Source organism: Hydractinia symbiolongicarpus, chromosome 15, assembly GCF_029227915.1.
Source record: "Hydractinia symbiolongicarpus strain clone_291-10 chromosome 15, HSymV2.1, whole genome shotgun sequence".
Taxonomy (NCBI): domain Eukaryota; kingdom Metazoa; phylum Cnidaria; class Hydrozoa; order Anthoathecata; family Hydractiniidae; genus Hydractinia; species Hydractinia symbiolongicarpus.
This window is the reverse complement of record NC_079889.1, coordinates 10,096,215-10,115,416: the sequence shown is the minus strand read 5'-3', so window position 1 is coordinate 10,115,416 and position 19,202 is coordinate 10,096,215. Positions and strand designations below refer to the sequence as shown.

General features: G+C 34.2%; 1 protein-coding gene across 1 annotated transcript; it reads right to left on the bottom strand.

The window, feature by feature from the left end:
* Positions 1–3,018: 3,018 nt before the first annotated feature.
* Positions 3,019–18,554, bottom strand: LOC130628887 (E3 ubiquitin-protein ligase TRIM9-like). The gene is made up of 17 exons (XM_057441928.1): positions 17,215–18,554; positions 16,509–16,825; positions 16,121–16,216; positions 15,439–15,672; positions 13,218–13,240; positions 12,582–12,724; positions 12,026–12,277; positions 11,350–11,607; positions 10,805–11,116; positions 9,596–9,868; positions 8,850–9,029; positions 8,494–8,671; positions 7,827–8,005; positions 7,247–7,546; positions 6,939–7,127; positions 5,159–5,368; positions 3,019–3,706 (listed from the first exon to the last, which is right to left on the bottom strand). The coding sequence occupies exons 1-17, from the start codon at positions 17,507–17,509 to the stop codon at positions 3,576–3,578; spliced, it is 3,570 nt and encodes a 1,189-aa protein (XP_057297911.1). The 5' UTR covers positions 17,510–18,554; the 3' UTR covers positions 3,019–3,575.
* Between the last annotated feature and the right edge of the window lie 648 nt (positions 18,555–19,202).

Genomic DNA, 19,202 nt, shown 5'->3' with positions numbered 1-19,202 from the left:
ATTTAGTTTCACAAATTTCTATCTGGAAATCATTGTTTGTGATGTCATTAGGCAGTCAGCAGAAAATTATTTTCACAAATCTTTAGGGGTTATAAGGGTAAAAACTTTTAGCATTTTGAACTGCTGATGATATCTTAACATACAACCTCGTTTCCTGGGCATGTTGAAACTTTTTTACGTTTGGAAGAGGCCTAGTGTCAAAAGGAGATGCAATTCATTCAAAAAAACTGATTAAATAGAAAAGTTGTTCAGAAGTTAGAGGACTGAGGCATATTAAGTGGACAAAACCATCTGGAATCCTTAAGCAAGTCTTTCTAACAACATTTGCTTATTACATAAATAGGCAACAATTTTGACGAACGAATTCCTTGCACTACTTTGGTTTGATGGAAAACTGAAAATAATCAAGTTTTTTTAATTAATATAAAGTAACGTTTATTTTGTTTTCGTGGTAAGAACGGCTGCCATCATGAATAAAAACAACAACTACAAAATTAACAGAAAGAGCAATAGAATATAGCTAATAATCAGCCCCTGATTACATTCTTGGCCATCCACTATTTATCCCTCTATCATATAAATTAAAAGTTTCATAAAATTCAAATTACCTACCATTTTTTCTTGATATTGCTCAAAAAATCTAAGTACTTTTTATCAGACCTATATATTAGATCTTAATCACTGTCAAGCCAGTAAAAAACACATCACTTTACTTCAATTACCTAATTTTTACAGCCATTACTTCATCTGTTGCAGTCATAAATATTTAGTAATGATATTTTGCACCTTACATAGCTATTTCTGCAAAGAAATAATTGCAGGGAGACATTCCAATATCCTTAAGTGACGCAGGGAAGGTTCTAATTACCGTAAATTTCCCGTAATGATATGCGATGAAATTTTAATGGATGGACCATTAGTACTGTTGTCATTGGAGAAATGTAGTCTTGTCTACATAAAGAATGCAGCACGCTTCTTACACTGTAATTACATTCACAGCAACGTAACATTTGACTCAGTACTTGAGGTGCTTCAGAATTGCCTTAAATAAATTTTTAGAACTATCTAATCAAAAGTTACCCTAACCAGAATTATCAGTGTTTATCCAAAATTGTTCGATTTAATGTCAAATTTTTACTTAGTACCCAAACTAGAAAATTACTCGGTTTAAAATTAGAAAGAAAGGGTTATTGTCTAAAAATGCTTATGGATTCTCCGTTATCAATAAAGATGTTTTATAAATTTCAAGTCCTATAGATAAGCTTAATGTAAGTTATTATATTTCCCCGATTATAAGGGTAGTGGCCTTAACCCTATTCGGTCCGGGGTTTTTCGAACATACTATGACCGGGGGGGGGGGGGCGGATTCCGCCCCCCCTCAATAACTTTTCATAGGATTGTTTAAATTGAATCAAACTTGGCACACTTATAGTACGTCATAAAAGGAACAAAATGGCGGCAATAAATTTTTGCTTGCGTCAGCACATTTTCTGTGACGTCATCAGAAGCTTAAAAATTGTTAGAAATGCCACTATCTGCTTAAAATATAATTACTTTTGTTCTAGAGCGAATTTTTACATTCTGATTGAAGTTTCTGAAAGCTAAATAAAATTTTTTTAACATATCTTCCGGTTTTCACATGGATCGAATAAAAAATTGCCAAAAATTGCCCGAAAATCTGTTTTTTTCCGATTTTCGGGTAAAATCCGACAAAATCGGGAAATCGGATTAGTCACGTGTCAAAAATTTTCAAAATGATTCTTCTTGATGAAACAAAGTTGTGTTGCAAGTTTCAAGTTCTAAGGATAATCCTAACAGGAGTTATTATATTTTCCCCATTATAAGGATTTCATAGAGATTTTAGGGGTAGTTTCGAGTAATGACCAATATCAAAGCCTCTGAAAGGTATGGGACCTAAACATTTAGCATGCAGGTGTCTAATAGATAAATGTTGAAACTCAGTAAGTATCATAGCCATATAAGAAAGCAATCAGGAGTTATTAAAAAAAAACCGTCAGGGGGGGGCGGAATCCGCCCCCCCCCCCCGGACCGAATAGGGTTAAGTAATTTGGCATGCAATATTGCCCCTAAAATTAAAAAAAAATTATTTCAGTTTTATGAACTACTAAAATGGTATCAATTCTCGTCTTTAATGATTTATAAAAATGGTTTTTGATGATCTTAAGAAGAGAAATAAAGTTTTAAAACAGAGCACTCACCAAACGTTGAAATATGCGGTCAAGTTATCAAAAGGAATACAAACAAAGAATAGTTGAAAGTTAACATTCCCTTTTTTAAATTGACCAGTTTTCAAATATCCTTCCGCATATAAAAATGTTTCGTTTACGTACTTAAACGCATATTTCCTTTGCAGACCTAAACCTTTTTTTTACAAACTCAAACTTTAAAGTGTTAATTTCCTCCTTCTCATAGCCAATGTCGTGGTTAGTTTGTATACCAAGTCATGATCGACTAATGTCTATTACAATCTTATTCCGTATACTGTAGCAGATAGCTACAATCTTACTACAATCTGTCAAAATAGACGGAAATTGGCACTATGGCAGTTTATTAAGCATTATTTAAATTCTATAAATATCATCAGGTTGCAAATACAGCACAATCGCACCTTCTAACATGCCGGAAATATTAAATAAACCATGTCAGTTCTCACAAAGTGTCGAATTGCCGGAAAAGAGCTAAGCTCATATGTTCGAATTTAAATAAATAGATATCGATATTTTAAACTTTAACCAGTTCAAAATGTCTAATACGAAAAGATCTACCACTTCGTGCAATATTTAAAACAGGACGGTAGACATCTAACCAATTTCCTAATATCATTGGAAATCAATGACATACTTCAGTTGAGAAGGTGTTTATTATTTGTTATTATTATTTCGCATACTTTTCAGGATATTCACTTCAGTGTTAGAAACACTGATCAATGTCGGACCTTTGTTCTGAATTTATACATTAAGTCGGCATCGCCTACCCAATCTTTTAACATGACATGGGTTGACTGGTAGCTGTAGTGAAAGTACTTGCTAAACATAAGCGCCCTGTGGACCGAACAACGCCCTTTGTGACTACGAAGCCAACTACATAACCACTAGGACACGTTACACTGAAGGTAACCTAAATTTTTTTGATTAATAAGCATTACGTGACAAAGAGAAACTATGGAATGTCAATACTGCTTAATTAAGTTCGATTTCCAAATTAATATACTAAATAATATACAATATATTTATAATTAATTTATAGAAAGATGGAATGTTAATTTTGCATATTAGTAACGTGCACGCGTGCAATAAAATTAATCTTTTTTAAAATTAATTGGGAGATACGTGGGACGAGGATGTATAGGAATTAGTTGAGATATTTCATGACATAGTTATCAAGCATGTTAATCAGTAAAATAAAGAAATCAGTCAATAAAAAAAATCGCGCACATTGCCAAGGTTTGTTATGGATGTTTCGCCCTTTTCTTCACTGGAAAAAATGTGTGAAATTTTGTTATATTGCAATTGAAGTATTTACGATGAAAGTTTTGACATGCAAGTTGACAGCTATCAATCATTTATGCTACCAATCGACAATCTAATTCGGCTACCGTACAGACTGACCGCTGGAAAGTATTCTCCGCAAACATTATCAAACGTAGGCTGGCCAACTGCTTGTAGATTATGACGTAATTGGCTACCTAAATAGAAAGAACGTCTACTTGAAAATATATTTGAACATATCTTTGAAAATAGTAAAAAGAATTTCTAACTGTTTTTAGTAAGATAATATCATATATTTAATTCTTATTGCAAAAAACGCGCAACTTTGACTTTATAAGAAATGGCTATTGACAACAGCTGTGACCAACAATAACTTTCAACCTTATGCCTGGAAAAGTGTATATTTAGATAGTGGACAAATCATAGTGCCCAATTTCTCAGTGTTTCAAAGTATCCAGTTGATTCTATCAAAGAATACCAATTTGATAATCAAAACTTTAATAAAATCGTATTAGTGAATTCTGAAAGCTAAAATTTTATTCCAAAGATTCAAGGTAAAAGTTTTAGCAAAACTTTTAAGCCGAAAAGTCTAAGGAAAAATTTCAGTGAAAGTTTAGACTGAATGTATAAGCTAAAACGTTAAAGACAAACATTTTAACTAAAAGGCAAAGTCAAAAGTTCAATGCAAAAACGGCGATACAAAAGTTCCATATTTAACAGATTTCAAATTATTATTATTTATGGGTGCTTTATAAGTTTTATCTGTTAATAATTTCGTTTATTTTTTATTTTCCGTTCTCTATTTTCTATGATAGTCATGTACGTTTTCCTATATAAGTATTATTTATCTGTATTGGCATTTTATGTAAGACATATGAATTGAGTTGTATTTTGTGAAATACCAGTTTCCTCCGTTGGTTTCGCCGCAAAATAAACACCGGAGCTATGCGCTTCACTAGTTGACTTTTCAGGCAACTCAACATTAAAATGGTAGAAAGTTTTAAAAATTCTCTCAGGCTGCAGTTATTGTTTCTTATTTGATGTTTATGTTCGACTTGTTTCCATGACTTTGTCCAAGAGTCTCGGATTTCCCTCTTATTATGTCAACAAAATATAAAGAAACGGCACGGTTAATTTCGAATTTAGCCGCCACAAGCGATCATATTCTTTGTTTCTATATTAGAATTGCGCATTTTCAACTCTACAACGGACTTAAGATTTCAGTTTAAATTTGACTAAACCAATACTCTGGACACATGCCTATTGTTGCTGATCTCACATTTTGCGACCTTTTGGAACGCGATGTGGATTAGATCGTTGTGAGGGTGCACGAACATTGTGAGGGTGCACAAACGTTGAGGGTGCACGATTGTTGTCAGGGTGCACGATTGTTGTCAGGGTGCACGATCGTCGTGAGGTTATACGATCGTTGTGAAGGTGAACGAATAAATGCTTCTTGCGAATTTCACACGCTTTCTATCTGGCCTATGTGTGCACGATAGTAGCAGACTTTCCAGCCTGCCGCTTTTGTCCGCATTTAAAAAGTGACAAGTTGCCTTTGTTTCATTAATTTTGTCCCTAATTGTAGTGTGAACTGAATTTTCTTTTAATTACAGACCAAACAAAAGATATAGATTAAATACACTTACCATTTACAAAAATGTTCATCCAATTGTCATCCAAGTTCAACTCGACAACGACTACTGTTTTAACGGCTTTTTGCGACGTCATTTGCAGTTGATGACGGTGCTTTGTTTGTCGTATGTTCACTTTCGGATGTTCAATAATTTGTACGGCATACGAAGTTTGATCTTCTCCCAAGATAGGATCATTTAACTTAGACTGTGAAATACCAATGCCTATATGAAAAATATTATTTTTGTGTGCTAAGAATTGTTTAATAGCCCTTTCACTGCTCTTGATCTTGTTTTTACTGTAATAAAAACTGTTAAATTATTTATTATTTTTATGTTGTGAAAAGCTTTACAAAACTTCCAGTTAAAAAATTGCAAAGAATTGATCGCAATTTTTTTGTTAGAGCCTGAATTACGGAATATCAAATTCCCTTACTAAATGCCGCAATTAATCTGTCAAGTTCCAGAAAACATTTGACCAGGTTAAAACCAAAGTTTGTTTTCTCGAAAACCTTAGAAATTAAATCACTGCTATCAGCCAAAACTAACTTTCCTGGAAATTTCCAACAGATTCTCCAAAAACGACCAGAAACGAAGGTTATAATTTGATATTGTTTTTTTTTTGGTGTGTAGTTTCTGTTGTAATTTGTGCCATGTTATAGCCGAGCAATTGAGTCCCCGCGTGTTTTAGCACATCTCCCATGCAAATATCACTTAGATTGACAAAATAATTTAGTTTTTAAATAACTTTAGAGACCCTTTTTTAATTCATACACTTGTCACGGTAAGACTTAGCAATTGCGTGGACGGTCATATAATGCGGAAGCAAGATGTAAAAAGTCTTTTGCAAGTCTATTTTATCGCCAAAATTAATCAATAAGGAATTTAAACCCATACTGTATTTTCTCCCGCCGCTGGGTTAGCATCGCAATCTGAGAAGTGAAGGCTGCCTCTCTAGTAAAACCAGTAGAGGAGCAGAATTTTTTAGGAGGTAGGATTATTTTTAAGAGAAATAAATTCAGCAAGGTTTTTAAAGGTCGAAGAATTTTGATGCGTAAAAAATCATGATGATGCGTAAAAACGCAAATAGGTTTAGCACATATCTGTTCTATGCAATGAAATACTTAACTTTGACAACTTTTAATTTGAATTCTAACACGTACGTATTGGAATATTGTTGTAACATCTTACTCAAACAGCTATGCGTCATAATTAGTGGAGAAACGATAGAAACTTGGTACGAACATACAGCAATTCTACATGTAGTATAATTGGAAAAACGAAAATATTTTCAATCCATGCCAAGAAGAAGGATATATTATTTCAATTAACTAATTTATATTCAAAACTATTATTTTGAATAGGATACCCATCTCAACACCTTAGTTGTCCAGTATTGTGGCCGATAAAAAAGTGCAACCAAAAGTTTGGTACTATGGTCAGTTCCCACGAGACGTCTAACTGGCGTTAATAGTGCTGACTATCATTTTAAATACCTTATCGCTTAGTGTGAATGCTCAAATAAACAGCAATGCCAATGCGGTATTATTGAAGAGGCAGGATTATTGAAGTCATGCCCAAAAGTCGGAATATTACAGTAAATATTGTTCGTATGTATCAATAAATATCCACCCACACTCCATGTTAGTTTAACATCAGGAATGCCATTAAGAAATGGACTTAAAAAAGAGACCTCGGTTCAGCAAGCTACTGTACCTGTAATTTGAAAAAAAAGCTGTATCGCGGGGAACATTTAAACATTTAAAAAGGTCTAGAATACAATATGGTCACTTACCAACCACACTCATTTGGTTTTGTTCAGAAAATTCATTGATAACAATTTTCCATGAATGGAAACCTTTTTTCATGACTTTATTGCCCAACACGTACGAATGTACTGGACTGGTGAGCTGCACTGTTTGATTCTGGTTAGACAAGACAAGTGAAGGTGATTTAAATCTTTCGTCGAATTCGAAGAAAAACCCTAAAAGATTAGGCACATAGAAATTCACAACTTTTTGCTGAAAAATTATCCAAATGAGCCCGTTTTGAAAAAATAGATCCAGGCTGAACTTACATAATGACCTTTGATTGGTTTTTTACCTTTAGCTGTAAACAACACAATTCGCTCAGATTCATCACTCTCACCCACGGTGTTCATGGCGGTCAAAAATGCTGTTATTTTACTGTTATAAGGTAGTTGCTTTAAACAAAATGTGGTAGAGGGGCCTCGAAATACTTCTTTGAACACTTCATCCTTCTTGCTGTTGTTCTTATTTCCTCCTGTGATTACGGACACGTTTAAGATGCAATAATTCGTATAAGAATTGCTCTCATCAGATGGAAACCACGTGTAATTGCAGGTTATATTGTCGCAGTAACATTTTCCAAAGGTGGGAGGACCTAGTGCATAAATGCGATCATTGAAATTATAAAAATAGAAATAACACCATCACCACCACCATAGCTACCACCAAGAAAGAAAAAACAATAACAACAACAACAACAACAAAAGCAGTAGCAAACACAACAAAAAAAAGGCAAGGAAAAGTACAATACGATAATATCGACAACTACAAAAACAAAAACAACGACAACAGAAGCAAGAAGTACAATAAAAATAATATCGACAACTACAAAAACAACAGCGACGGCAACAACAATAACAATAAAAACAACATACTAGGCCTTTGTATCATTGGTTGATTACATAGCATTGAAAACTTTATGTTCCCTTCAACTTTGACGGCCGGGTAAAGATTGGGCTTTAAGCTGGAGAATGTCCAAAGACTTCTGGGAATGTTTAACACGTCATCAGTGGTCGGTGTAATCAACATTCCGTTGGCATAGCAATAAAGCCGTCTAAATATAACAAGCAATCGTAACAAGTTGGTATATCTGACTAATACAGGAACACAAATTTTTGCGAATTTCGCAAATTTGGGGTCTTTTCACGAGAAAAGCAAATTTCCAAAATGCAAAAATATTTGTAAAAGTTGATTCCTTAAATTTCCAGGAGTTTAATTCGCATTATCCTTGAAAGAATACAATGGCAATATTCTAAAACTAGGCATTTTTCTGTACAAAACACTAACTTTATTGATTAAGAACAAAAATTTCAAAAAACTTGGAAAATCATGCGTTTGATTAAAAATTTCATAAAACCAATATAGTAAATGCGATGCGATACTGTAGCGGTTATCGGTTAAGTTACTCTACTCTCTATGGTCCGAAATAAAGCTTCGTAACGGCCATTTCGAACACACAAGCAAAGTTCCAGTATTACTATAGAGACAAAAATATAAGAAAGATGCTTCTTCCTTACTTTGAGTTTGAATCTACACTCTAACCTTTTGCCTTGATCAACCAAAAACGCAAACTCAGTCTGCAAGATAACTTTTTTCTTCTTAACAACATCTATTGTAAACATGGGTGTCTCGCTTGGTTTGCTCGATGTTATATTGATAATATAAGAGTCCTGGACTCCAAACAAATCGACGCTTGTGTTTTTTGCCGCGATGCCAATTCCTAAGAACAAAAAGTGATTTATGAATTCTTAACTTACAACTCTCTTTACACTCTCCATCTCGGTCGCACTTTTTCTTTATTATAACTAATTCATTGATTCTTGCGAGTTCAAGACGAGGAAGAGTTCTCCACAAACAGTTTGAAAGCTCAACAGTTTTCATGCCTGCTGTAATCTTACCAAGTTTCGTGTCTCTCCCGTCATATTGTTCAATAGCCAACTTCCAGAAATGGATTCCTTGCTCAAACTTAAAGTCACCGAATAAAACGATGGGCTCTGGAGATGAATATTTTACCGAACGGTTTGAAGACCATAATTGCAAAGCCGAATAGTTAACGTCGTCAAAGGAGAAATTTAAACCTAGAAGATTAAGTTGTAAATCTTATTTTACCTTTCTCTTTTTTGTTGACTACAGTATAGTTTTGACTACAATATAGCTAAAAGCATCTCCAAATTTCGTAACAACGCGCATGCGTGTGGCATTTAAAAAGGGTCCATACGAAAACATGGATAACTACATTAATTTGTGGGTTTCTTAGTAATGCAAAAAACAAAAGCCACTGAAGTTAATTTTCTCAGCTATTTTCTTCTCGTTACGACAAGTTGCAAGAACTTTAGTGTAAGTTTCTGTGTTTCATTGGATCTCCTTGATTACGGATGTTTAATTTTGCAATTCTGCATTTAAGAATGCGCGCGCATGTGATACTTTTCCAACGCAAAGCCAAAACCTTACATCACACGGAATATCCCGAATCATAGAAGTGATTGCATGACTCAACTTTTTACTCATCAATTTTGCTGATAATCATACATATCAACTAAAGCAAAAACGTTTTAACTTTCTAAGAGAAGTCACGTGTAACGTTACGAATTTTTTATTTGCACACTCTTAAAAATAAAGAGAAGAACGCTAGAAATTCCCTTACCTTTGGCTGTTTTAACGCATAATATATCACTAAACTCGCTCACTCCGACTATATTAATAGCATACAATCGAGCAAATATAGTTGTATTGTATTCCTCAGCGTCATATGGGAAATTTGATTTGTTTCCCTGATACACTACGCGACCTTTATCAGTTTCAAGGTCCAGAAATACTTCCAGTATGTAAGCATCAACTGCTGTGGATTTGTCAATCCAGTGAAACATGATCTCAGTGTTTATTGCAAAACAGTTGGATGAATCGAGGCACGGTTTGTCTGAAATAATAAAAAATTGGATAAGTACTAAATGTAGTAAAGTTTATGATCATACGTTTCTTACCTAATAGTTTACTCACAATTTTTAGAACAATAATATAAATGGAAATAAACTGGTGCTACGAATATGATTGTAATAACAGACAGAAGGTTTTTATTCAAGGAGATAGGTGGGTCATGGAGGGGTGGGTTAGGTGTCCGTGAAAAATTAACCAAGTAAAGTAATACCTTCTAAATTAATTTCTCAATTGTTTTTAAACTTAGTGACCATTAATATTTTTAATATTTTTATTTATAACAATCACATGATCGTGAAAATTTCACAAAGTTCTGTTTTGCATTTTACTTAAGTTTTGGAACCTGTTGAGTCCACTTTTTCTGTTTTTCACGGATCTAATCCGATAATATATATATTCAAATCATTTAAACAAAAAAGTAATGACAAAATATTGTTCAGAACGTTCTTAAACGCGACTTTGATAGCTAACGCATTTTCCTTGATTTAAAGCTTAAGGTGATGTTACACAAAAAATGCTTACGTCATCAAGAAAATAATTATGCTATTTTATTTCTTTTGTGTCAATTGTGGTAAGTTTTATCTCAACTATAACTCGTCAGAAGTTATGGACAGCGAGCACTTTTTGTCCCTTTACACATTCAAGGCCGGAAAAAGTTCATACGAAATAGGGTTAATGGACTTCTTAGAAAACTTATGGATATACCTGAGTAAAATAGACATGTGTTTGTTGTGAGAATGATAGCTGCTATAAATTACAGTAGTTCTGCGCAACAAAATTTTCAACTTTGTCCAGGTCTCTGAAGTTTTTTTGCATTAGTCATGTACTAAGTTCTTTATAGAACAGTTTCGAATGAAAATCATGTGCGGGCTGACTTCTAAAACTTATTTTAGTGTGACCACTAAGATTGTATAATTACCTGGTCGAGCGTTTGGCATAGATAAGTTATTAATAAAACGCACTTGCATGGTCACATGTTTAAACTGTACAAACGGCGTAAAAGAACACAACGTTATATCTTCAAAGGTGTGATCACAGTATGCGTCTCGCTTAACTAAAACTCCATTAACATAAACATCAAAGAACTTTTGATTTGTATCCAGCCTAAGCGTTATGTCTTGTTGAACGATTTCATTTGGTGATCGGTGAATTTGAACCATGTTGGCATCGACCCTCTTTTTCGTACGAGAATGAAGCATAATTAAAATGGCATATTCAATACTTGCGCGATCTAAAAATAAAATTGTTAAATAATTTTAAATAAAAAGTCAGTCACAAACAACAAGTTTTTGTGCATCTTTAACATGAAATAGCTACTCGGCATCCATTTTGAACAAAATAGGGGTATAAAAATGTAATCTGGTCCCCTGTTTTATATTTCAGTCTTTTCCTCTTTTAAAATAAAACTGTAGAAGCGAGGTAAAACATCTGGGAGTAAAATCAGAAGAAGGAAACTTAGGGTACCTCTTTTATCTCCATTATTATCAATAGTATCTCCATCATCCTTGGCCTGTGTTATTCCAATTGCTATGCAACTTTTAGATGAATTTTTATTAGAAACATTTTCAACACGTGTTTTCCAATAATGAACACCACGTGACAATATGGTGTCAGCAAATACTGTTTGCAGTTCTTCTGTTGCGTTGCATCGTACGGATAAAAGATCACGTGATACTTTTATTTCTTCGTGTGTTTTGTTAACATCAACTTCAAAAGTGAAACCTATAAATGGTGTTGAAGAACTCAGGGCTAATATTGTGGATAAAATTACTGAAGTAAAGCCAGTTTTTCGTAATTTTTTCAAAAATTGACAAAAGCGTAAATTGGCTAATACTATGCGGAATCACATACATCTTCACACGCGCAGGCCAGGCGTTCAAAATTTGATTGTCTCACTCTCTACCACGCCTGCAATTGCGTATTCTTCACTGTTGTTTGTAGGTATACCATTTTACCTTGGCACCTTTGCCTTTGAAACGTTGTAAAAACTGTTATTCGTATAAATGTTTATTAAGGAGGCTATGATGAGGCAGGTGAAACGCACTCCTGCATTTATGTTAGATCAACAAAGGGATTGTCTCTTTACGTTCAAAGCAAGATAATTCATGCCTGGAGAAGTTCAAAACGAGATTAATCATACCTGTAGGAGTACTAATCAGCAGCTCGTCGCCAGTCTTCCCTTTTCCTGCAGCATTTTCAGCGAAGATGCGAAATGAGTAGGTTGCATTATAATCGACATCCACACATACGTGCTTATTTTGTTTACCTTGATATACCAGATTTCCATTCATTAATAAGTAGTACGAATCAGCGAGACCTTTTTGTGGTTGCCATGATAAAAATATTTGGTTATTTCTGGCGCAACAATCTCGTTCTTCAAACATTGGTGGTTCTAGAATTATTTAAATGAATTAATTTAGATTTGAAACAGTACTGCGCGTGATTTCTTAAAACGTTATTGGTCCAATATTTGGGCCCACTGAAAATTAAGTACAGCCAGACAATATTAATGACAGATTGGCATGCTGATTGTTAGTTATTTGATTATATTAATTTCGGATAAGCAAAGCCAACTAAGTACAGCGTTAACGGTATGTTAAAAAATGCAAATCTTTAAGTGTTATTATCCATTTATCTCTTGACTGTTGAAGCGTGAAGCGCCGAAAATTAAAAAAAGGTCAAACTCCTTACGATACCTGGTTGCCTAAGCCATGAAAGTGCGTTTATTTCCTTTCTTAGTTGTACAACATCTAGAACCAATCCACTGAATGGTGTTATCTTGCAGTTCTTTTTTGCATTTGAAATATGTTCGTGGCATGTACTTCGAGCAATTTTTATTCTAAACAAAACGCACAACCGAAGTCAACTCAATGCTTCAAAAAACGGTAAAAAAGCATAGAAGAAAGTTTAATGAACGCGTCGTCCATTGAGCTGACACTTAAACTGTCAAAAAAGGATTCATTGTCGCAAAAAAAATGAACAAAAAATACAATTTTTGCTACTTCTCGTGTTCGCAGCATTCTCTACGTCTCGTCCACACACAAAATGAGAACATTATAAAATATAGACTGGGCGTTACCCATTTTTGCTATTACGTGCATCTGCCTATTACGTGCATCTGCAAAACTGCAACAAAGTAGCGTTTCCGCAGCCACGTTAAACAAAATGAAGCTGTTAAGCACAGAAATATTTTTCTGTTAAACTAATCCAAAGCTGTTGGACAAATTTAGCAATAGCAGACTGTCAAGGAGGGCGATAACTAGGGAAGTTCTTAGTTACGGTAGGAATGAACAAGTGTATGAAGTATATAAAACTTATATGCAAGGACTTACTTTGTATTCATCAGTGCTGTCGACTAAATAAGAAAAGAGAAACAGTATAAACTTAACGAGAAATGAAACGGTATTACGGGTTTCATACCGCGCAGGTCTGGGCGCTAGCGAAGCGCTTTGTAGGGACACATTTTTGGCTTGTTTTCATTTGTCTCAATGGCTCAAATAATTTTTATGGTCAGTTTTTCACAACTATTCTGGTTAGTGCTGCGAAAAGAGGCAGAAATGCAAAATCTTGCCTGATGTTTATCAACTAATTTTTTACTTTAACTGACGTTTTGCTTTTTAATAACACGTTTAAATGGTGTTGCTAACCCTCTTTGTGGTATATTGACATGAGTAAGATGTTGGAATCGAAGAAAACTTAAATTACTGACTTATAGAGAGGCAAGAGAAGACATATTGTTGATGTTGGTTTTAGGTGTTAGCTTCCTGTTGCAAGCTACATATACCAAACATTTTATGTTGTGAGGAATAAAGTAATGGTTAAAAAGAAACACTATTCTATCATTATCAGTGCACTTTGGCAAGAAGAAATAAAAATTACAGCTAGCTATAGAAAGACTTGAAGGAAGTTTTTCTAACAGTAAGCTATAGCTGATCTATATAGGATCTGCAAGTTTGACATATATGATCTATATAGGATCTGCAAGTTTGACATGGATTAACATGGAAGAGCATTTAATGAAGGATTTATTTGCAAAGTATAGCTAACTAGTTATATAAAAAAAGAGCCCAGATGAAATCGATTGAAAATAAAATACATACTTTAATGACGACATAATGACTGGCTTTGACTTTTCGTTAGAAATTATTGTATATAATGTTACATAACTAGCTAGGAAGGGATATGTATAATAGCATGTTACATTGTATTGTGTTCTTAATTTTGGTAAAATGCAAGAATAAATTTAGGCAAGGTGAACTTTTACAATTTTGTGATAGGTATAGTAATTTTGATACATAGACATAAGAGAAATTTGGCAACCGAAAATATTTGACGAAAACAGTTAAAGTCACTAAATTTGTTTAAAAAGTTATTTTCCATTAAATTTGTTTATTTTAACCACATTATATTATTTTATTTTATATTTCGTAGCGGTCGAAACTTTGTACTTTACAGTAAAATTATTCCAATGCAAAATTGAGGCGTAGCAATTTTTAAGGCTAAGTTGGTGTTCACTGTTTGATGTTTTTTGAAGTTGAGTGATATTAGAAATGAGTTTTTATGATCCTATTTTTAGCATCTGGGCACTTGCCCACCTGTATATCTGATTACTGTATGAATAAGGCTACGATATATATGAGTGACCCAGTGTGACCCCTAACTAACAAAAAATACGAGACCGATACATCCAGCTTTTTGACAATTTTTAATTTGGTTTATAAAAAAAGTAGGTAGCTGCGCCCTGGTTAGTTAAATAAAGTTTCTAGCAAACACAAACCTAGGTATCGGTTTAATGAGCTTGTATATAGCTACTAGTAGAGTAACTACTGTATTGTAAAATCAATATATCGCACCAGTTTAAAAAGTAAAAATACAAAGGAAAAAGTGAATAATTCTCTGCGTACTGCATGTTTTTCTTAGCAAATGCCTTACGCTCTGCGAGGGATATAAAAATTTGTCCCTACAAGCGCTTCGGTAGTGCCCAGACCTTTCGCGGTATGAAACTCCGTAATAAAACATGGATTTCTAAAAAAGCGGTATGAAGATGATAAAAATGATATGAAAAACGTAAATGCGTCTCAGATTACATAGTGGATATTTAGAGATGTTGATGTCTACTTCGACATATCTCAATCGCATTTAAAAACATGTGTCATCGATGCATTAACATATAAGCAATATTTGTCGAAAGAATGCTTGCCGCTGATACCACTGTAGCTCCTGTTCGTGATAATCTTGCATTAATTAAAAGAGGCACTTACTAATTTTATAAACTGTAATAACGAAATAATATGGAATGGAAAAACATACGTCAAGTGCTTCACATCGCAACTGTATTAGATAATTGTTTAAAAATTAGACAAGAAACAAAAGGAATTAACCTTACCAAGTCCTTCCTGTGTGTCAATTCCTTTTGGTGTTTGGACTCCAGGTTTACCAAGGCCTTTCAGAAAGGCCTTGGTAAATTCTGTGTGTCAATTCTACCATGGGTCAGTAAATTTGGCAAATAAATAAGCCAGAAACAAATAATTACATCAGTAAAATAATACTAACCTCTAGAACACCAATAACGTCATCGCTATTTATAGCTGATGTGATAATTTCATCCAGACCTCCCAAGATTCTATGATCTTCGTTTAACTCATTTACCACAGTGGAGATTCGCTCTTGCAAACGATTGTATTCGCTTGAAATTTGAGCAAGAAATTTTTCTTTTTTTCGTTGAATTGCACCAATCAAACGATCACATTCGCTTATCACATGATTTTCTGTCTCGGTGCCTATTGTCTGAACCAATGTGAACTTTCATTCATTAAACGCAACAAGCACAATTTTAGAAGTTGGTGCACGGATTCCCCTATCCTCTCTCCCAAGGCCCCTTGCCTAGAGCCGTCATTATGAGGCGATTCCTCAAATGTAAGGACATAATGCCATGCAAACGAGGTTGGGATATTGAAAATGTGTTTTGCCTCGTGAATGAAGCCCTGCGATTTAATACATTCTATTCAATCTCGTCCTCAGGTCTTCTTTTTCCCTTTTTGTAGCCACATATCAGAAAGCGAAAAAGAAGCCCTGGGGACGAGATTTATATTTATAGTGACCGTTAGCAACTCTAGTCTGTTTAATACTTAGTTAAGATTAAATTGATAACTGACAATTTTTTTCCTTAAATAGCATATATATAATTAGCAAAATATAATTAGCAAAAAAAACCAGAAGTTGCTGGCTGTAATACCTTAACATATATAGCGAAGTCTTCACTTCTTTGAATAGCTTCCAAAAGCTTTTTGTCTTGATCTTCCAAATCATTGCTTGTCTCGCTCATTTTCATCTAGAAAGAAAATCAAACAATTCTTAGGATTTTTCTTTGACTCTATTTTACCTCTTAGCAAAGTAAGAAATCTTTTTGTTTTTACTTTGAAACATCTGGTCTGTATTTTTTGCATAACATTAACTTTTCTATAGAAAGCCCTCTACAAGGTCCCCTGAATTTTTTCTTTTTTAGAACCACAATCTAACAAGGTTAACATATTTTTCCAGTTACAAATACACAACGAAACGTAAAAAAATTTAAAGCACGTATAACTTTGTCTTCTAACATAAGTTAAATTCTCTTTCTTTACCTTTTCTTGATCGAAAAGTGCAGTTGCCAACTCAGTTTTATGCTTCTCGTGTGCGCCGATCTCTTTGCATATGAAACAGACACATAGTTGGCAATCAATACAAAACAATTTCTTTCTTTCTGGATGATGCGTTGTGCAGAAGTCATAGCCATAGTCGCGGATATGATATGGGTGTATAATTTGATGACCAGCTAGTGGTCCGCGTTTTACATGTACAGAGTCGAAACATGGTCTGCAGTAGTTAAAGCTGCATTCTACACACTTTAGTGTTGCTTCGGCTCTCTCGAAATCTTCACAAAAATCACAGAGCACCTTAGCTATATGTAAAGAAAATAAGTTATAAAAAGACAAATGCAATTAATGGATCAAAGCGGCCAAAGATCTAGGATGACATGGAATGACATGGGATGACATGGAACGACATGGGGTGACATAGTATAACATAGAACATCGATATAGGATTGCATAGGTAGACATAGGTTAGAATGCGTCAATATAGATGGAATGCTTCGAATGCATGGATTGACCACGGCATGGCATGGGTTTATATAGGATAAAATTGAATAACACGGGATGATAATTGATGACATGGTGTTATTATTAATAGCCACAACGTGAATATCAGCCAATTTTTTAAAAGAATGAACGCAAAAACAAAAACAAAAACAAAAACAAAACAAACAGCAATAGCAACATAACAACTTACTTTTGGTTTTCTCACGAATGCTTTCAAGTAGCGGATCTATAATTTTAAACCTCGGTAAGCCTAGCACACCATTTGGAGGTAATAATATAGTTTGATTGCAGATTGGACACTCACGTGTTACTGTCTCATTTACCCCGTTCTTACTGTAGTGGTTGATCAAGCGATTATTAGTTTGATTCACATCTATATCTAAAGTTGATACTAAACAACTTGCGCATGCGCAATCATTGCATGGCAGAATCACAGCATCAGAATACACATTCGAGCAAATTTTGCAATATAATTCTTTATCCATGGAAAACGTTTACTTTGATTTAATCAGCAAACTACAGGAAATAATGCAAATTTTAACCTTTAATCAGAAAGCTATGATTATTGAGGCGGAAACTTATGTAAACTCAATGTTTTATCTCAGGTCACAATAAATATTTTATAAGTAAGGTTCCAATACAACAAGAATTTATTCATAGGAACATTTTGTTAACCCTTTCAATAGAAAGTACGGTAGGCATTGGAAATTAAATCTCTTTTTTTATTTCTTGTTTTTTTCAATTTTCTCTCTTTGTGTGTGTGTGTGTGTGTGTGCATATTTTTTATATTCATTTTGCTGGAAAACAATGATTAAGTCTGAATGTGAGGATGTTGAATCAGCTTCCCCTTTTAGGGAGGAAATATATATCTGTAATGCAGGCATGAGCGCTGAAAATTGTCATAGCAGCTAAGTAAGCAGTGCTTTAAACCCGTTAATATCAATCCAGCTATCGGGATATAATAGGTCCCAAAAATTCAAAAACAGTTGCAAGACTTAAAGTTAAAAACATGCGCCCAACCTCGTTCTGTGACTTTTTTTACACTTAAACAAAAAATAGGATATGTAGATTGTTTTCGCGTAAGGCGCAATGGCTTTGGCATTTTGACATGCTTGCTGTTAATCTAATTTTTTTCTTCCCGAAATACAAAAATCAATTTCTTTACGCACAGTCTCTCAAAAAAAGCATGGAGACGAGCTCCATTGAGTAAGTTAATATATGTCTTTGTCTTAAAATGAGTTTAAAGAAACTAATAAATATGGATGGAATGGAATTAACGTCATTTTCTTTTTTTTCATACAATCCTTTACAATTACTTTTCAAAAATCATGTTTACTGCCTTAAATCGTTTTTAACAAAAAAAAAATAAGAAAGAAAAAAAAGAAAACGAGAATTGAAAAGAATTATTTATAAACTACAAGGAAAAAAATAGAACTAAATAATTTAAGACCAACTTGGCGCACCTGCCATATAATGACTCTCCTCCACATTGCTCCTATTTGGACCTGATGTTTATTTACATCAAATTCACATCTGTTTTTTGTTTGTTTAGTTTACTTAAAGAACAAATACAAATAAAAACAACTTCGTTGCTAGGTCTCTCTTAATTTTACACTTGCTTTTAAAACTCGGGACGCAGCTATACTTAGAGGAGAATGGGAAAAGGGTCAGGTCAGTGTTGCAACCTCGTTCCCAGGGATTTTAATAACGGCTCAGGGGACACAAGACCCTGGGGCGAGGATGGTCAGTGTTAGACACAGGGAAAATACGAACAAAAGGTTATTATCTGATTGCAGCTGTGAGCCAATACGTGTTTAGCTTGACACTGATATTGATATGCTCATTCAGGGAACAGTCTTCTTTTTTTCTGATTTGGGCCCAAATAATTATTTGGTTTGAGTATAGTAAGAATTGATGCTAAATCAAACAACTATATATGGGTAGGAACTGATAAATGTTGACTGGAGTTTTTCTTTTTGCGCTAAGCAACCATCAAACAACTTTTCCATTAAAATTAAGCCTACTTGTTAGCAACTGAATTTAAAGGTCGATGGTAAAAAGCCAACCTAGTTTCCAGGGCATTTTGCCTTGTTGATGAAGTTGATAACGGCGAAACAGCTACTCCGTAATAACAGCTCAGGGGCCACAAGCCCCCGGGAACGAGATTGGTAAAAAGCC